General features: G+C 42.6%; 1 protein-coding gene across 5 annotated transcripts in view; it reads left to right on the top strand.

Moving 5' to 3' along the window:
• CROCC (ciliary rootlet coiled-coil, rootletin) overlaps positions 1 to 18501 on the top strand; it is a 312203-nt gene that overhangs the window by 275619 nt on the left and 18083 nt on the right. For all 5 annotated transcript variants that reach the window (XM_069240717.1, XM_069240716.1, XM_069240714.1 and 2 more), the window contains one exon: positions 18137 to 18268. In XM_069240717.1, coding sequence (XP_069096818.1) covers positions 18137 to 18268 — 132 coding nt within the window. The remainder of the gene's footprint in view (positions 1 to 18136; positions 18269 to 18501) is intronic.

Below are 18501 nucleotides of genomic sequence, written 5' to 3'. Positions count from 1 at the left end.
CCCAGGGCCCCTATCCCTACTCAACCACACGAGGGTCTAATGATTCAACATCGAAAGCATGTCAAGGTAGCACACTGCTCCCAAGGGAGACTGGCATTGAACTCCGAGCACAGCCTCAAGAGGCACCTTCCTTCAGGAGCAGCTTTTGTCAGGAGGTGCCACTTGACCTTGAAAGCTACCCTCAATGTCAAGTAAGACATTGACAGTAAGACATTGACGAATGGTGCTGAGCCACACCAACCATCACCACTGCCTCGACCCATATGCACTCAAAAACTAGCATAGGAGTGGAACTGATGCTGAGACCGCCAGCCAAACTGTCACCAAAGTTGACACTGAAAGAACCCTAATCTCTGAGCTGGAACACAAGTGAGGTTCTGATCGTGCTCCAGCTCCCTGAGGTCCTGGAAAAGAGAGAAGAGATTGTCACCAGTCCCCCTTCATAAGAGCCCCCACACATGCCCTTCTAGATCCCCAAAAAGATGAATCTAGCTTCTCAAGATGAACTCTCCTTTCTTCATCATCGCTGAACACGCCAAACTCCTTAAGGGATGACTGTTTCTTCTGTGTGTCGTCCATGGCATAGAGTGCCCAATGTTGTCTCTGTCACCTTCTGCGTCTGGGGCTGAAACTCTGGCAGAACTCGCAATCCCCAACGCAGTGTTCCTGTGGAATTCAGATTTTGTGTGGGTACTTGTGGTGGCACTTCAGGCAGCATTTAAAGAGGGTGTTCTCCATTAAAAAATAATGGTGTTCATATTTTGGATAAATAGCATACAAATTCATTATAATATGTGGGAAAATAAATCTAATTCCACCGGATTGGTTAAATTCAATATAATTTAAAAATAATTATGGTTATTAATTGTAATAATAACAGTATAGTCCTAAAATAATAACAACACTTCATTCTATTTCTCATTTATCGATTTAGATGATATGCATAATTTTCACTTACAATTTCAATTAATAATAGTTGTCACATCTTACATAGGCAATATATGTCATGAGTGAACATAAACACAATTTTATCATTCACATTTGTGGTCATCATCTTCTTCCAAATAGGTGTCATCGGTCTTTGCTTCTTTTTGATTTTCACAGGCAGGAAGTCTGCACGTGCACTTGAGGTCATTTAGACAGGAGGCACATGTTGACAGTTTGCAGTTCCTAATGCAGTTGCAAGCTAGTGGGTCTAATACAGCCTGAGGTGCTGGCTGCCCCTCCATCCGGTCCACTACCAGTTGCTCTGCTCCCTCATGTTTTCCCAACTTCCACCCTCTCTCAATTGAACTAGGTGTCTGTGGACCATTCAGAAGATATCTCTTGCTTATAGCGGCTTGATAATTCCCACGTTCGTCATGTTTCTTCTGACAGTCTCTGCAAGGTGGAATTTGATGACTGTCTATCTCACCCTTCTTTGCACAAAATAGGTGATATCTCAAGTCATTCACATGATGAACAGAAGATTTTGGTGCATACAGCAAGCACGAGGATTGCTCCAATTTGTTCATTAGTTCTTCAGAGAGATCCCATTTGTCTCCGAGCTGCAGAAATGTTTCCTGTGTATATCTGTTGGCAAACAGGATTTTGAATGCACTTACTTTACTTTTTCCCGCAAATGTGCTTACTGTGTCACATCAGGTAAATGTATGGAGACCTATAATAACTCTCACCAGTCCCCCTTTAGAAGAGCCCCACACATGTCCTTCTAGAGCCCCAAAAAGAGGAAACTAGCTTCTGAAGATGAACTACCATCAACTCTTGGTGAAAAACATTTTAGAGTTAGTGCTATTTTCCCAATGTCAAGGGCTTGCATGGGTATTTTAGTACCACATTTCAGAAACAATTTAGCCATGATTCTGTCATGGAATCCCAAACCCATATGAAACACATTAGTGTCATCTGAGCTTATCATTACTGCCTCACATCCCTCATTAGCAGCGTGTGCAGCGTGTTGCAACAAACAACCATCTGCTTCTCCGTGTTTGTGCTGTTAAGATCGGGCACTTTGTGGCTCCAGTCAGGTGTGATTTTGTGTATTTTCACAGTTCACAAACAGTGTTTTGTTCTCTATTATTACAAAATAATCCATTCGTTAACAAGAAATGCTATGAAATGTTGTTCCTAACATGGCGTAGGAATTTCCTCCACTGTCTGACAATCTGGGAAGGTGAGATGTCCTTAACTGGTGCTCGAGTACTTCCTCTCTGATTGTCTTTTTCGCTGTTCTTAATAGACGTTTCATTGTACGTATCAAACACAACATCGATTTTATTTTTCTTCTTTTTTTTACCCTATTTTCTTCCCGCAAAGCCATGGACAAGACAGACATAGCCACCTCACAAAAGTTTGGTTCCTCTCCTTTCACTTTCTGAACAAGAATCATAAAGTCAATCAGCTTGACTAAAATTCCAGATATTTCCTCAGCAGGGGTAATGTATATTGCTAAAACAGCTTTGTTTGTCTTTCGCAACAGGCCTTCTGGAGTTGCTAAAGCCCATGGTAAAGGTCCTAAGAGATGAGCGAGTGCATTCGCCATTTGAAGGTTCTGATTCTGTGCTGTCACAATGATTCGATCAAATAGTGCTTTGTGTGCTTTCATGATGATTGTCCTGGCATTGCTGTTCACTGTCTTCTTGGGCATGTTAGTGAAGGATTTTAGTTTGTTCATTTTCATTGGGTCGTGAAACTTATTAATAGGAGGATTAGTCTCAAGTTGCTCAAATTTGAAGTCTGTATAGCAATGTTCACCTATATTTTTATGTGCCTTCATTATGTCGGATACTATGTCTTGAAATGCCTTTTTTGCTGTGAAGCGATTAATGTGATCATGTGACCCAACAAATAGGTTTATTCTGCTTTGAAACAGACTAACAGCTCTCGTATTAGTATTGTTATCTTTTTCAATTTGTGACTTATATAGGTCTGCGTGAGTAAGCTCTGATCTATTGTTATGAACCATTTCCGTTATCTGACCCAAATAGGTGCTTCTGTGTTCAGCCGTCATATAATATATTTTCACAGCACCCTCCTTGAGGTTGAACCTTGTTATGCCACCCACAGTCTCAGTGTCTTTGTTGACTGTTACCTTGATGGCTTGATTAACCAGACTTTGTCCAAACATATCACTTCTGACAGTTGAACTTAAAAACATCCGTTGATGAAGTTGTGGTGTATCTCTAGATGTTTCTTTGCAAGTAATGTAATTTCGGCATAGTATACAGGAAGATAACTAGAGTAGTTCATCCTGTTGTACGCAAACAACCATGGGATCATAGAGCGGCTGATGGTAAGATGTAAATGCCAACTTCCTTCTCGAGCAGGATGCAGCAGAGCCAGCAAGACATTTTCAACAATATCCACATACGACATCCAAAATGCAGAGAGATCTCCATTGTCATGACAAGGCTGTTCCAGGAATATATCCCAAAACTTTTTTACTTTGTCAAAGGCAGCATTCTGCAAAAGGTTGTCTAATCTCTGTTGGCATAGATCTTTTGCAGAGTCATTAACATCCTCAATGAAGAAGTAGACTACCTCAATGTTCTGTTTGTAATTCTTCTCCACGCAGGGGATAAATTCCAACCAAGCCAGTCTCAACATAGCTTCATACACACACTTGTGTACTCGAATCACAGGATTGTACATAAAACCTCGTAGTATTGATGATATTGATCCTTCTGCTATCATGTCTGCTTCAATGCAAAGGTCACGGAGGCCATCATTTTGAATGCGTTTTCCAAGAATGGACATGAATGGACTTGACATTACAAATGACGTGAAAGGTGCCTATTCCAAGAATGATTTTGTTGTGCGCTGCTTTTTCTGCCACGCGATCTCAGTTGCTTTAGTGTAGAGAGCTTGATCCATGACCACTATAATGTTTGCCAAATTTAGTGATTCCCTTATTAGCTCTAACCATGGGTGTCAGTTCACCAAAATGCCAGGGATAGCAGAAGTGACATCACATACCATTTGATCTTTAGTTAGGCACACACATATGCTTACACGTGCGCAATGTCGCTCAAATAAACACACTCTCACCTGCAAGAACGCATACAACATACATTTAAAAGCATTTTACTTACCTTAACTGTTTGATAGGGTCATATTCCAGCTAATTGTATTCCATTTTTATTACACTAATAGCGAATAATAATTATTCTCTATTTATGTAATTAAAATTAACAGAAAGCCAGAAAAGTGGAACCCCAACCAACGTCCATAAGCACAGGCTGCATCTGAGTTCGAGGCACTGATCGTGCCACCTTGGAAGCCAGGAATTGCAAAGGCAGTTCCAGGAGTCCAAGGGGCAAACCAGCTTTCGCAGCTGCAACCTCTAAATTACATCCATGGCTCTGACTGTTACAAAATTTCAGAAACAGTTGTCAATTCAGTTGGAGGGACATTAATGGTGGGCAAGTAGCCAATGGAGTCCTGTGATGCGCTAACTAGGTCTCTAGTACTGATGTTAAATCCTGTCCAACTTGGTATTATCTGTGCGAGGCTCTCTTCTTGTTTTATAACTGCCTAGATTATGTTCTTATTTTGTGCAAGCTTCAACTAGGCAACACATTCTGGCATGACTTTGGAAAACATGGAACAGTTCTTCAGTATTAGTGGTGGTCAATGTTCTTTGATTTTGTTTTAGGAGCTTTAGAAGTGTGTGGTCCAAACAACTTGGGCTACACAGCTATACTGCATACTTGATGAGTTGTCCCTTTACCAGTAAGAGTCTCTTCCAGCTTATCAATGTTATCCCATGCTAAGTTAGTAAAGCATGAGGCTGAATGTCAACTGGAAGAACAATTTTCTCATTTAAAGTAGCAGCAAGTTTCTGAAGACACAAAGCGGTGTCCTTTTCTTCCAGTTGTGAGTATGAAATCTCATGACCAAGTCTGTTTAGAGTGGGAATTATTTCAACATTGCCTGTTAGTGTTTTTACGGTGTATGGGAGCAACAATTGCTTGGGAGGTGTCTGCTGGCCATTTGTGACTGCATATAAAATGTCCTGACTGAAAAATTGCATAAGTAAGGTGACCCTTCTGCACAGCTTTGTGTTTTCTGACTCTGCAGTCAGAAGACCCAATAGGAACCATTTAAGGTAATCAGGCACTGCAAATAAATCTTTTAACAGAGTCTGATAGATGATATGGCTGTGCTGTTGATGTCAAGTTTTTTTAATCATTGTTCTTATGTGCTATGATGTTTTATCAATGATCTTGTTCATGTTTGTCGCCTTAACCTTTAAAACTGATAATTCTCTTTTCAAACTCTGTTTTTCTCTTACATCGTCCTCTAGTATGACACTATCAGGTGGGGCCAATAATTTTCCTTGGTTATCTGTGAATATGTGGAGGCTGTCACCGAACTGGGAGTCCAATTTTCTTCTAATACACTTCTTGTTTGATTTGTCTGTTCCCTGTATTCCTCTGCACGCCATGAGGGTTTCAAGCCTTTCAATGAGAGTCGTCACGCGTACTACCTCTTTGTTAGGAATAATCACAGTTCTAATGAATTGAAATAGTTCATCATATGCTTCATCTCTCATATTTTTATAGTGATCATCGGTTTGAATGCTAGATGCATGATCTTCTGGCTTTGCTTTAACCTTTGCATAGTTCCTACAACAAGATGCATTATAATGGGCTTCTGAGGCCACTATGTCCCAACTACAAACTGCTAAGATCTTTGATTCACATTTAATGGTTACACACTCCGGAAGCCTTTTGTCAACTCTAAGCTTCGTGTCCTTGATTAATTTCTCACGTGTTGATGTTCCCTTGTAGCATTTTATCTTTTCACAAAATATACATTCCTCAGCATACACATTTTACTTTAATGATGTTCTTCTATTTAAGTGTTTACTTGTGCATTCACTTGTTCCAGCATGATCACTGACACTTGTTTCAGCTTTTCACTTAATAGTCTGTGAATCTCTCTTCATAATAAACAGGCTCCTGCTCTTCCTGGGGTAAAATAATTGGGGAACCATGTTGCTTTCCACATTTTTTTGCAAAGTCGAACAGTAGAATGTGATTCCTTACTTGAGCTGCCTCTAACAAAGTTTTCCGTGATCAGTAGTCCTGCGGGCATGTCAGCATAATTCCATGCTAGACATTTGACCATAAATTAACTATACACTGGGGGTCAGAGGGACAGAATGTGCTTGTTTCAGTCTTCTTCATGATGCTGCACGATCATTCACCACCAGCTCCGGAAAAATAAATTAATAAACAAATTATAAACTTTAATTGGCATACTTTACATTATAATAATTACTAATATATTTATATTCAATGTATATATTCACACTTATTGTAATTTTTAATAATACAATTGACAATAATTATAATTATGAAAACATTTCCATTTACCTCAAGGTATCTTGGGAGTGGAGGGGGTAACTCACAAAAGGTTAAAGAGTTATGTCTCACTGTCACATATTTTCCTTCTCTAAGCATCCATACCTTGCCAATAAATCATATTAGAACCCTTCCCCCAACTGGTACTAATAACATGGTTGGTTCAAGGTAGGCCAAGAGCATTTTCAGTTTGTTTTTCTCCCCTTTGGCCTCACCTGTTCCCCTCAGGTGTTCACTAAAGTGATGGCAGTGGTTGCTGCCTGTCTGCGGTGGTTAGGCATACCTTGACAACTGGCATGCAGGCAATTATCCAGATGTTTCAAGCTCTTTGCAGGATTTTGGCCAAGAGCAGCTCTGGTGCTTCTTGGCCTTTTAACCAAATGCATGTTGCTTGTCAACTATTTGAGATGGAGATTGCGGGCTCTGCAGTGGAATTTGAAGTCCCAGTGGGACTTTCGATGGTGATGTTGCATGATCTGCAGTGGTAGCTGCTCAACTGCAATTGAACCAGCGGCAGACCTCTCTCCGTATCCAGATCTGACAGTGGTGATGGATGTGTCACTGCTGTGTTGGGGAGGTCAACTAATGGAGGTAGAGATCAGAGGATGCGGGTATCCAGGGGAAAGCCGGCTCCATATCAGTTTGTTGTAGCTGTGGGTCATTTGTCTGGTGCCCAAACGCCTTTTTGCCATCCATCAAAGTCAAGCTGGTACAGGTTCTCACTGACAATGCCACCGCCATGTGGTACTGCAACACGTAGGATAGTGTAGGGTCATGGGTCCTATTCCATGAGACTCTGCACCTCTGGATTTCAATACTGAACTGTAGATCGGAGTCTGGGTCATGCATGGAAAAAGCCTCCTCCTGCTCTGGCTCTTCCTGTGCATGTTCTTCACCGGAAATGTCCAGGGTATGCTCTTGGGATGAGTGTCCCATTTCCAGCCAGCGAGCTTGTCAGTCCTGAAGGGCCTTGTTGGATCGAAATGATCGGTACGCGTCGCAGGTGGCCTCGTGGTGATCCGGAGACAGGCAAAGATTACACACCTGGGGGTGATCCTGTATTTAAATTTGCTGTTCCATCGGGGGTAGAATCGAAACAGTATTTGTTCTATCAGGGTAGCATGTTCTTCTATGCCATGTGGAGGTAGCCCGAGAAGACTGAGTGTAGAATGGGAAAACGAGAACGGAAATACAATACCGTTGATGTAGAGGAAAGACGGAAAGAGAATCTTGAACCGGAGCGAGTGAAATATGGAGCGACTAAAACACGTCCGAAAGTCACAGTGGAGGAGTAGGAGCTACTACACACCCAGCTGTACTTACAGGAGTTGGTCTATGGTGAAGAAGAACAGGTAAGCACTGTAGCCCTGGAGCCGGGGAATAATTCCTGATGGATGCAGAATATGTCCCACGCTTGAGTGAAGATTGCAGACTGGTGCTGGTGCAGGAATTCCACTGACAATACTTGGCAAAGGCAAACTCGCAGGTAGTGAAAAAGTGGTGCTGCCAGGGACCAGAAGGACATAACTCAGGAGGGAGAGTCACAGGGGACCCTTAGCAACCCAGAAGACCCACAGAAGCGAAGGCAGCACCCACAGGAGTCCCACAGGACGTGGATACAGAAGTTGCAGAAGGAGCCCATGCAGCACTACAGAAGGGGGTCCCACGCCGCAGGTGAACCACGCAGAGGGCTGTGAATCACAGGAAGGAGTGCTGAGGACTGGAGCTACACGTTGTCTGAAGATCCCCTAGAGGAGATGAAAACAAGCCTTGGCAGCTGCAAAAGACGCAGTGCATGGGGGGACTGTCCTGCTTGGGAAGGCCAAGGCTTACCTCCACCAAAGTTGGACAGGTGGCAGAGAGGACCAAGGGGACTACTCCAGAACACCATCCGTGATACAGGCTCCATGCAGCTTAAGATGAGAGGAGATCCACACAGCCGACCGCCGACCGTTGTTGTAGCAGGTGCCTGCGGATGCAGGGGAATGACTCCTTCACTCCAAGGGAGATTCCTTCTTTCTTGTAATGCAGTCTGAAGACACGCCATCCTCAGTGGATGCACATCTGGTAAAAAATTTGCAGTTGCTGGAAGGTGTTCTGGAAACAATGTTGGAGAAAAGTTCTTCTTGGATTTAGCTTTTCGGGTCCTGGATGTTCCAGTCGCTGTTCCGGAGGCCAGAAGTCGAAGTGGAGGTTGCAGAGGAGTCCTGCTGGAATCTTACAAGCCGAATCTGAGGACCCCCCCCCAAGAGAGACACCCCTTACAGCCCTGAAAGGGTATTGGTCATCTAGCCAGGTAAGCACCTATCAGGAGGGGCTCTGATGTTACCTGCCTGGCTTGGCCACTCAGATGCTCTCAGAGTTCCCTGCCATCCTTGACAACAAGATGGTAGAACCCAGGGACCCTCTGGAGGAGCTCTGAGCACCACCCCTGGGGTGGTAATGGACAGGGGAGTGGTCACTCCCCTCTCCATTGTCCAGTTTCGCACCAGAGCAGGGACTGGGAGTCCCTGAACCGGTGTGGACTGGTTTATGCACAGAAGGCACCTAATGTGCCCTTCAAAGCATACCAGTGGCTTGGGGAGGCTACCTCTCCCAAGCCAGTCACACCTATTTCTAAAGGGAGAGGGTGTTACCTCCCTCTCCCAATCCTTTGTTCTGCCTTCATGGGCTTGATTAGATCAAGCAGCAGGAGGGCAGAAGCCTGTCTGAGGGGTGGCAGCAGCTTGGGCTGCCCGTAAAACCCTGTAAGACTGGTGGTAACAATGATGGGGGCCTCCAAGTGCATGGAATCATACTTCCAATACTTGCAACAGTATTGGGGTATGATTCCGACATGTTTGATACCAAACATGCCCAGGTTCGGAGTTACCATTCTGTACAAGCGTAAAATGGCATCTCCGCACTCACAAAGTCCATGAAAATGTGCCTGGAGTTTGTGGGGGCACCTCTGCTAATGCAGAGGTGGCCTCACACACAGATACTTGCGTGCTGCCCTCTGGGCTATGAGGGCCTGCCATAGGGGTGACTTACAGTGCCCTGGTAGTGAAAGGGTGCATGCACCCTTTCACACAGGCTGCAATGACAGGCCTGCAGAGCACTTTGCATGGGCATGGGCTCCCTATTGGTGGCATAATAGATGCTGCAGCCCATAGGGATCCCCTGGCTGGGTACCTCATTGCCCATTGCCCTGGGTACCTAGGTACCATATACTAGGGATTTACATGGGGGTACCATTTAGCCACGTGTGGGGTGAAAAAGGTTCCAGCAACCAGTTTTAAAGGAAAGAGCATAATCACTGGGTTCCTGGTTAGTAGGACCCCAGTGAATACAGTCAAACACACTGACAAACATGCCAAAAAGTGGGGTAACCATGCTAGAAAGAGGCTACTTTCCTACACAGACCCATGCATGATTGTCATGGGTTCTCCCTAACGTCACTCAGACTAAAAAGTTGCTTAAAGAGGAAGGACATTCTAGCAGATAATCGTCTTGTCTTTGGAGCCTTATCCTATTGCTATCCCAAAGATATTTTCCTTATTTGGGTACCTATGTCTTGACAGTGGTCCTGGTGTCCTAATCTCTGGTTTTGGGTGTTGAGACTGAGTGCTGTGCCTCTGTCGTTGGCGTTTAGTATCTGTTGTTGACTTGGGTCTTTGAAGGCCTGTTTTATGTATGAACCTTGGTCTTCTAGATCTTCATCTGTCATGAGCCTGTTCTTAGGAGTTATATTTTGTTATGTTCTAGAAGTTTTATAAAGCGTAACATACATACATTCTTGGAAGTTATGTTCTGTCATGTTTAGGCTATCCTGTTTGAAGTTTTGACCTATAATTACTGATAAAACCCATCTGAAAGAGAAACCACTCTCATCAGTGTATGCATATAAACACTGATAAACACCTGCACAACCACAAACTGAAATGACATTCAAATAAAGAAAGTTAGCATGAATGAGTCATTTCATTCTGAAGGGACCAATATAATGTAATTTCTTTATACATGTTAATAGCAAAAAGACTGGTCTAAGAGTATCCTGCTTGAGTTTTGTTGTTTAGGTATGTAACTTAGATATTGTTTCTTTCTTCTCCTCCTTTTTTGTGTGCTTAGATTCAAAGATACAGGGTTTAGAGGTACATTTAGGTTTGATCTAATTATTGTGTACACTGTAGCGATTGTGGGAATATCAAAATCATATTTTATATTTTGCAGTGTTTAATTTTTTCAATGATGGGTGAAATGGCTGAGTCATAAGAATGTTAACCAATGTGTTTGATCCCAGTTTCCCACAGACGAAGAAATGGTGAAACCCTTTGATACATCAGCCCCCTTTTCTAACAAGTCGTTATTGAATGGTCAACTGCGTAACACCCCAGGCTTTAAATATTCAATGCAAGATGTAGTGACAGGTACCTGGGAAAGGAGAGCAGTAACCATGCACATAGGACAGTAGTGAAAACATGACACAAAACCTTCCACAAACTAACAAAATTCATAACTGCAAAGTGTCCCATTGTTATGTGTGATACCTTCGGAGGATCATGGTGTTTTTTCCAAATGTACTTTGCTGCTGAGGTTTTTGAGCACGTATTTACAATGTTAATTGCAGCATTTAAAGACACAGATTACAATGTGATATCTGACATTACCATGGGCGCACTTGGAAGCTATGAATGTTCACGCAAGAGCAGCACCACCTTAATGTTGTCAGGCAATGAGAGCCTGCTTAAAGCATCAAATGTCAGGTGATTTAGAATGCAAGGCTACAAATTAACTTGGTGTAATTCAAAATGTTTTAGGTTTCACAAGATTCCATGCTGTAGGTGAATGAACCCCAAAAATGTTGATGAATTTGTTAATCAAAACATTTGAATATACTGATCTTACTTTTTAATCCATGGTTAGTACTGTAAAGCAGACAGAGTCTTGACAGAGTGAATGTGAGAGGTAATGAGATGTGGGAGAGGGTAATGAGATGTGACTGAGATTCCAATACACAGACTTTTTATGCTTAAAACAGTCCATCATAGGTCCATTGGACACACTACTAGTGGGAAACACTAAGTACCCCTCTCCTTCTAATTCTCCTTTAAATTAAATATGAGCTTTATAACAATCACTTAAAAACAACACATTTTCTAAACAATGGAAAAACACAGATTTTGTTCCGATTTGGGGCAGTGGGGCAGCTTAATAAAAACTCATAAGCACTGATTTAAAAAAGTTTGGAATACACCACTGAAACCCACAAAACAAACACTGAAAAGAGGACACCCTAGTTATGTTATAGAAGTTGTGTAAAGCACAGCATACACCTGCATGTCTCGTGGCACAGAAAGGGGGTTCCTATTACCAGATCATTTCCTAAATAAGATTTGTATCTTTTTCCTGAATATCATATGTGATATAGTAGATCCTATTCAAAAAAGGAGCTTGTTCCACATTTTTCTGCTGAGGTAGGAAAATGCCCTGCCCATGCTAAATGTGTGAACTTTGGGGATCTGGAGCAGCAGCTGATTAAAGGAGCATTTCTCCATTACAGGGTTGTAACATATGCATGATCACAAAAATTAGATGGGCGTAAGGGGTGTCAGTTGTATGGTGCAACAGGTGTAGAACCTTGAAATGGACGCTGGTGTGAACTGGTAGCCAGTGCAGCTATTTAAGTAGAGGCAGTAGATCTAAAGAAGCACACAGCTTTGAGAAATAGAAGAGTTTGGATGCTCTGTAGGCGGTGAAGCTCTTTTTTCCAGTCTAAATAGGCTGAGTTGCAGTAGTACAGTTTAGAGACAATGAAGGTGATTACAGCAGTTCAATAACCCATCTTCTGTCAGAAGGGGGTGATTTTCTGAAGATTGAAGCTGCACACTGTTGCGACTTATGTCACTTGGGCTTTCATGTTGAAGTTTCCATCCAGATTAATGCTTACGATTCTAAAAGAATAACTGAGGTGTTTCCAAATTTTCCAGGCCAAAAAGAAGTGCATGGTGAAGGATTGCTGCCAAACACCATACCTTCTGTGGAGTACAAGTGTGTTTTAATAATTTCTGATTTTTCCATTGTTTTACATCACAGAGACGGTGTCTGAGGTTACTGACAACTTGTTGGGGGCCATTATGGAGGAACAGGAATTTGGGTCAATGGAGTAGATGTAGAACTTTAAGCCACAAGCTTGGATCAATGTGGTTAGTGATGTCACATAAACATCAAATAAATAGGGGGACTGGGCAGAACCCTGCAGAATTCCACAGTTAAAAAATAAAGAGCTTAGAGCAATAGATTCCCAGTGCAATTCTTTGTCAGCCATAGGTATAAGGGGAACTGCCCTTTCCTGGTTCTTCTCTTTTTCAAGCAGAATGACACAGTCTGTCCAGGAGGATGACTTGGTCTACGGTGTCTGATGCATCCAACAGATCACATAACATTAGTGCATTGACACTGCCAACATCCACTGCCATCCTGAGATGATTTGTCACTGCCAACAGAGCTAGTTCTGTGTGTAACCTGGGCTGAATCCTAACTAAACATCACCAAGGATGGATTTATTTCGAGATGAGTTAAGTTGTTTCACTACATGCTTTTCCAGAATTTTGGTAACTACTGGCATTATCAAGAGCAGACAATAATTATTGGTTACCTAAAGATCAGCTCTGATATGTTGCATGGGCAGACTAGACCCTCTTTCCATTCAACTGAGACTGATCTAGGCATTAATAAGGAGTTGAAGATGGACGTTAAAGCTTTATTTAATAAAGGATCTAATACGTATAATAATTTAATAGGAAGAGCATCTACAGCTGAACTGAATGTGAGCTGTTTTATTGTGTCTAGGATTAGATCCAGTTTGTCATAGGTGCAATAGACGTACCTTTTAGTCATAGGCGAATTGTTTGATCTGGGAATGTTTTTCCAAATCAGGTTGTATTTCTCTGTGAATAAATCAGTCAGTTGTATAGTAAAACTCTTCTGATGAACTGGCTGAACTATCAGTGCTTCAATTACACTGAAAATTTATATTTAATTTTTGTTCACTTATTTGTGTATTAGGCCCACCATGCCTCTTTTAGGACTTTTGTATAGGTTGAGTTTAGGTATGTAAAGTTTACTTGAGTCCTAATCAGGGTGACAGAGTCAGCCTCTTTCAGCGGTTTTGGTATTTTATGTGTGGAGGTTTAATGATTTGGAGACCCATGGCACAGCTGTATGTTTTTGCTTCAGTCTGGTTTAAATCTTTGGGTCAATTTAAATAAGTGTGGAGTTTTATCAAGTGAAGAGATGATCCACGAACACAATTCTGAATGTCCTGTACCAGGACGTGTAAGATAAGGGCGCTGTTGGTGTGACCTAAAAAAGATGGTTCAGTCACTCGTTTCCAATTAGATGAGGTAATTTTGTTTTTAACTTAATTGTGTGATGATTGGGTGTGGGCGGAATGTGAAAAGTAAAAACAATGATCTATGTGATCGGAATGACTAACTTCTTTGATCAATTCCTTTGGGGGAAAGAGTAGGTCCAAATTAAGCCTGGCCTGGCAAATAGAGTTAGGGATAAACTGCAGGGAATTGCAGTTATAGAAGTAATTACTGGCAGACCCTGTTTGGCAGGCCATGGGGCAAGGAGGCGCTTCAGGGTTGTAGACTAGGGTTGTGGGCCTCTGATGTCTCTTGCTGAAGGATCTGCCTTGCTACAGCTCTGTAATCTGGGTCAACATTTGACCCTCTTTGGTAGCTGTGGCGAGGAGTCACGTTTCTCAGGGTGGTAGTTTGGGGGGTGCTCAAAACTCAGCAGGCAGCATACATCCAGCAGCACAATAACTGATTGATCACCCCAGTGCTTTCCTTTGATAAAAGAAAATTATGGTACACACTTAAAACAATCCTTCACAGCATAAAACAGAGGCAAAATTATTTTACAGGCACTTGGGCTACTACGCTTTGTATTTTACCCCAGCATGCTTCTCTCGGGTACCCTCTACACCCCCCTTTTCAAGACTCAGTATATCTCAACCTCAGGAGTGAGAGTCTGCCATGCAAATATCAATAGTTTCAGTTCTTAGCATTCAGAGACTTTAGCAAGGCTCTGGGTTCACAGTCTTATCACAGTGCAGACCTTGGAGTTTAGTTTCGCTAGCTATAGGGGCCTCCATCACGCATCTCGCTTCACTTCCTCTTCATGGAAAGATGCTCTGGCTGCAAGTTTGACTAACGATCCGGGGAGGACCTCTGCAGAATGACAGTGGACGTGACATATGATGGCCGCACAGGAATGCATGGACCCTGTTCTAGGACACCAGTAAGTTTCAGTCAGCAAGCCGCCAAGGTCATAGCACTTTGAGGGCAGCCACTGTGGAGGTCACAAATGCAGTAACATATAATTCCTCAGGCACAGACTTTGAACGTCAACGGCACAGTCCACTTTGGCACAAACGTCTGAGTGATGGCACACTCCACCTCGGGCACAAAATTTCTTGATGGTGGTCAAATCAGTACAAAACATCTACCATAATCTCTACCTTTGCCGCAAGCTCCTATGAGGCACGGGTGACAATCACCATCTGAGATTAATTAGGAAAACATCCACCCAGATTGTTTGCAGCCCATATCTTATTGCCTTATGGAACACAGATCACTCTCTTCATTCTTCCTTAGACCAGCGGCTTCAGCAATGGAGGTCAAGCTGCTCTGTCGCTTCAGGTCAGTCAAACCTCTGCAGGGCTTGCAGGCTTCTTCCCCCTCTCAGAAGCACTTAGGCTTCAAGGCGATCCAAGTCAGACATTTAACTACTTGCAAACAGTCTGGACCCCAAGCGATGTCCCTTCACCTTTATTAAGATGACTGTCAGGCAGACATCAGCTCTGGTTGCACAGCAGTCCTCTGAGTATAATGTGTAGAGCTGTCCCTTCCTTGATTGAAGAGAACTTGGAAATGAAACAGCAAGTTTGTTAGTGGCTCCCACTTGTATACGGATTAAGCAGAGGGTGGGGATTCTTTGATGGCACTTTGGGTGGGTTGGTTCTCTTCTCATCTAAACTATCCTTAATGTGCAACATTTATGCAGGGAGTCTTCGCACAGCAGAGAATTTACTGTGATCAGTAAAGAGCCAAAATGATGGCTTAACCTAAAGGACCCTCTTCACCTTAACAACAGAAACTGCAGTCGAACCCTTCTCCTCCATCATCTACCAAATGGCAGTGCTCAGGAAGAATAATCAGTAGCTCCTCTCAACAAAGGACCTAATTGAATTTCTAAAGAAGCCTTAGATCCTTTTTTACCCCATATCCCTCTGTGTCACTCCTCCCTCCAAGAACAAGCCAGGGGCTTTCAAAAATGTAACCTGTAGGCATCCATTACCCTGGCTAACTCACTATATGCAGTACACATGCCACATATGCCAATGTATAACACACATGTGGGATGTTAGTGTACAGATCTGGGTTAAGGCATGGAAGCAGAACTTTACATAAATGGCCCTGTAGGCCTGCTCTCTATAGACACTGATAAAAAGGTCCGCTCACTAATACTAATTCTCAACATATGTTATGCGGCTACAACTCCTCTGCGAGCTAAACCCACAACAGGGATGGTATCCCTCTGTCAGTTAACTGAGGGTATTCTTTGTGGGCCCATTTAGGTCACACAGCAGGTCTTGGGCCTCACTCATGTTAAAGGACAGCCCTCTGCCTTTGTACGCAAAGTAGATTAGTGTGAGGCAGGGGTCAAAACCAGAAGGAATGATATAAGATACTTTAAATCGAGCACTGAGGGCTTGGGAATCCGACAGTACACCATGCAGAGGACATTCCCTTGCCAACATCTGCAAAGTCTTGAAAAGTCTTGTTTTTTGATCTACTAGTTAAAGTTGGCCAGTCGAATAGGATTTGTGTTGTTGGTAATAAAATTTGAAAAACGCTTTTCAATATTGTGATAAATCTGGGATTTGATTCAGGAGAGTGATTTATTCAAAGAATGCATGGAAATGAGGCCACAATCATAAGAGGTGATGATTTCAGCCCTGGGTTTGCTGCAGCACTGTGTGTTTAAAAAATGGGATTGAACTTTTTGCAACTCCCCCACCTTCTCTTTCATCTGGGCAGTTGTTCCTAATGAGGGCGTGGCTGTGGAAAGTTGGTTTTTCTATGGAGGCGTAAGACCACACTTTCAGCCTGTCCAGGTCATGGGAGCTCTGCCTGCCAGTGCGTTCCTTTGATGAAATATCCTGATGATTTGACTAGACTTCATTGAGAGAAGTGATGATATACTCTTGGACAACAGTTTGTGTTGTGCAAGTAACTGAACCTGCATCCTCTAATTGGATGTGAAAGTAAAAGACAGGTTTTTCTTTGATAGTTGGCTGTCCTTCAAGCCACTGGTGAAGAAAGTGGCAGAAACTGACAATTTTCAAATGCACATTCTATTTAAAGTGTGACTGTTATCCAAAGATAGAAGTGCGTTATCAATACTTTTATTGAGTACACACCAGATAGATTCTTCTTTTGTATTCAGATGTGATCCTCAAAATTCATTCATATATCTTTTGTTAGCTTATAGTCCATAGTCACACTCACATTTCGTACAAGGATTTTAGAATTCAGTCATTTGTAAACTATGTTTTTATATATTTATTAATTGTGCGTTTGCATTAAACACTTCAAGCCAACACAAGTTTTGCAACCGTAATTGTTGCTTCTTGAGGGCGATATTGTAACTGCATGTTCCGATTCTCTGCTTTTACTGTGTCTATATATCACCGAACTGCGTGCTTCAGCCAGGTGATTGAGTTCCACCTCACCGGTTAGGTAAAGTCTATGAGATCTCCTGCAGAGATCACTATTGTGTGCACCCATGCACACAATGTGCCAAGGGGACATCACTTTCCCTCTGTTACAGAGCGAAATGTAGACACAACACACAAGTCTCCCACTCCTGTCCCACACATGATGATAGGCAAGAAACTCCAGAAATGGGGAATCACTGATCCTTTACCAGGGAGAGCCAGTAAGCAGACTCCACACAGATAAACAGGAAGAAAGGCCTGTATCCCTGGTCTTTGATTGTGCTGTCATGATCCCTAGTATCCTAACTTGGGTAAATGGGTAGTCGCTCCTCTGGTTCTCTTTGGGTGACTCCTTGATGAAAAGCACAGTAAAAACATAGGCACTCTCCAGTGGCATTGTAGATTATAGAGTTTAGTGGAGAAAGAACCTTGGGCGAGAGAGGTGCAGTGTTCATGGCAGGACATCATAGCTTTTCCTAATCATGCAGCAAAGTTTTTTCCCGCCAGTGAGTGATGATTAAGGCATTGCACTTGGTGTTCAAATCCGTTCTCGGCTTGATTATATTCAGCACCTCTTGCCAGGTGTCACAATCTAATAAAAATTGTCTGTCCCAGGGTGGACCAAGGAACAAAAAGTGGTAAATCTCTACATATTCAAGTTACAGCCCACTGGCCCAGCCTCTCACAAGAGCTTCACAGTTTCATCTTGCAGCTCTAAGATTTATTAGTAAAATCACATAAGGCATATTGTTAACTTCTGATGTGTCGGACTGTGTCACCTTGCAAACTTTAAGATTAAAAACAAATGAGCTGTACTATTAACTTTTGATGTGGTGTGCCTACGTTTCTTTTGTTACATTCGTTATGGAAATTATCACGCTCTACTTCCTACCTGGAATGCTGCAGTGCCTGGACACTATTCTTTGGGAGTTTGGTGCTATATCAAGAAATAAAAGCAAATCTAAAAAAAAAAGCAATATTGTTTGGTTTTCAGGTGGAGCGTGAGAAGCTGAAGACTGAGGAAGACACCATGCGTCTTTCAGCAGAGAAAGGGCGTCTGGACCGTTCACTCACCTCAGTAGAGCAGGATTTGGTGGATGCACAGAGACAGGTTCAGCAACTGGAGGTATTTCTCCCCATGAAACTACTCATTATGTGCTTTCTGCTATTCCTCTCCTTTTCCACCAATCTTACAGTGAAAGGGGCAGGAGGGATTCTAGTAGGCGGGGTTAGTAAGGGGTTTATATAGTACTTTTTTTTATTGAGGACTCACATCGTTTTTTAGTAACATATCATTGCATAAAATACAAGTTAATGTTTGGTGATTGTCCTGTTAATACTAAAATGCTAGTTACAAAG

This window comes from Pleurodeles waltl, chromosome 6, assembly GCF_031143425.1.
Source record: "Pleurodeles waltl isolate 20211129_DDA chromosome 6, aPleWal1.hap1.20221129, whole genome shotgun sequence".
Classification (NCBI taxonomy): domain Eukaryota; kingdom Metazoa; phylum Chordata; class Amphibia; order Caudata; family Salamandridae; genus Pleurodeles; species Pleurodeles waltl.
The sequence above is the reverse complement of the archived record's forward strand: the minus strand, read 5'-3'. Positions and strand labels throughout refer to the sequence as shown.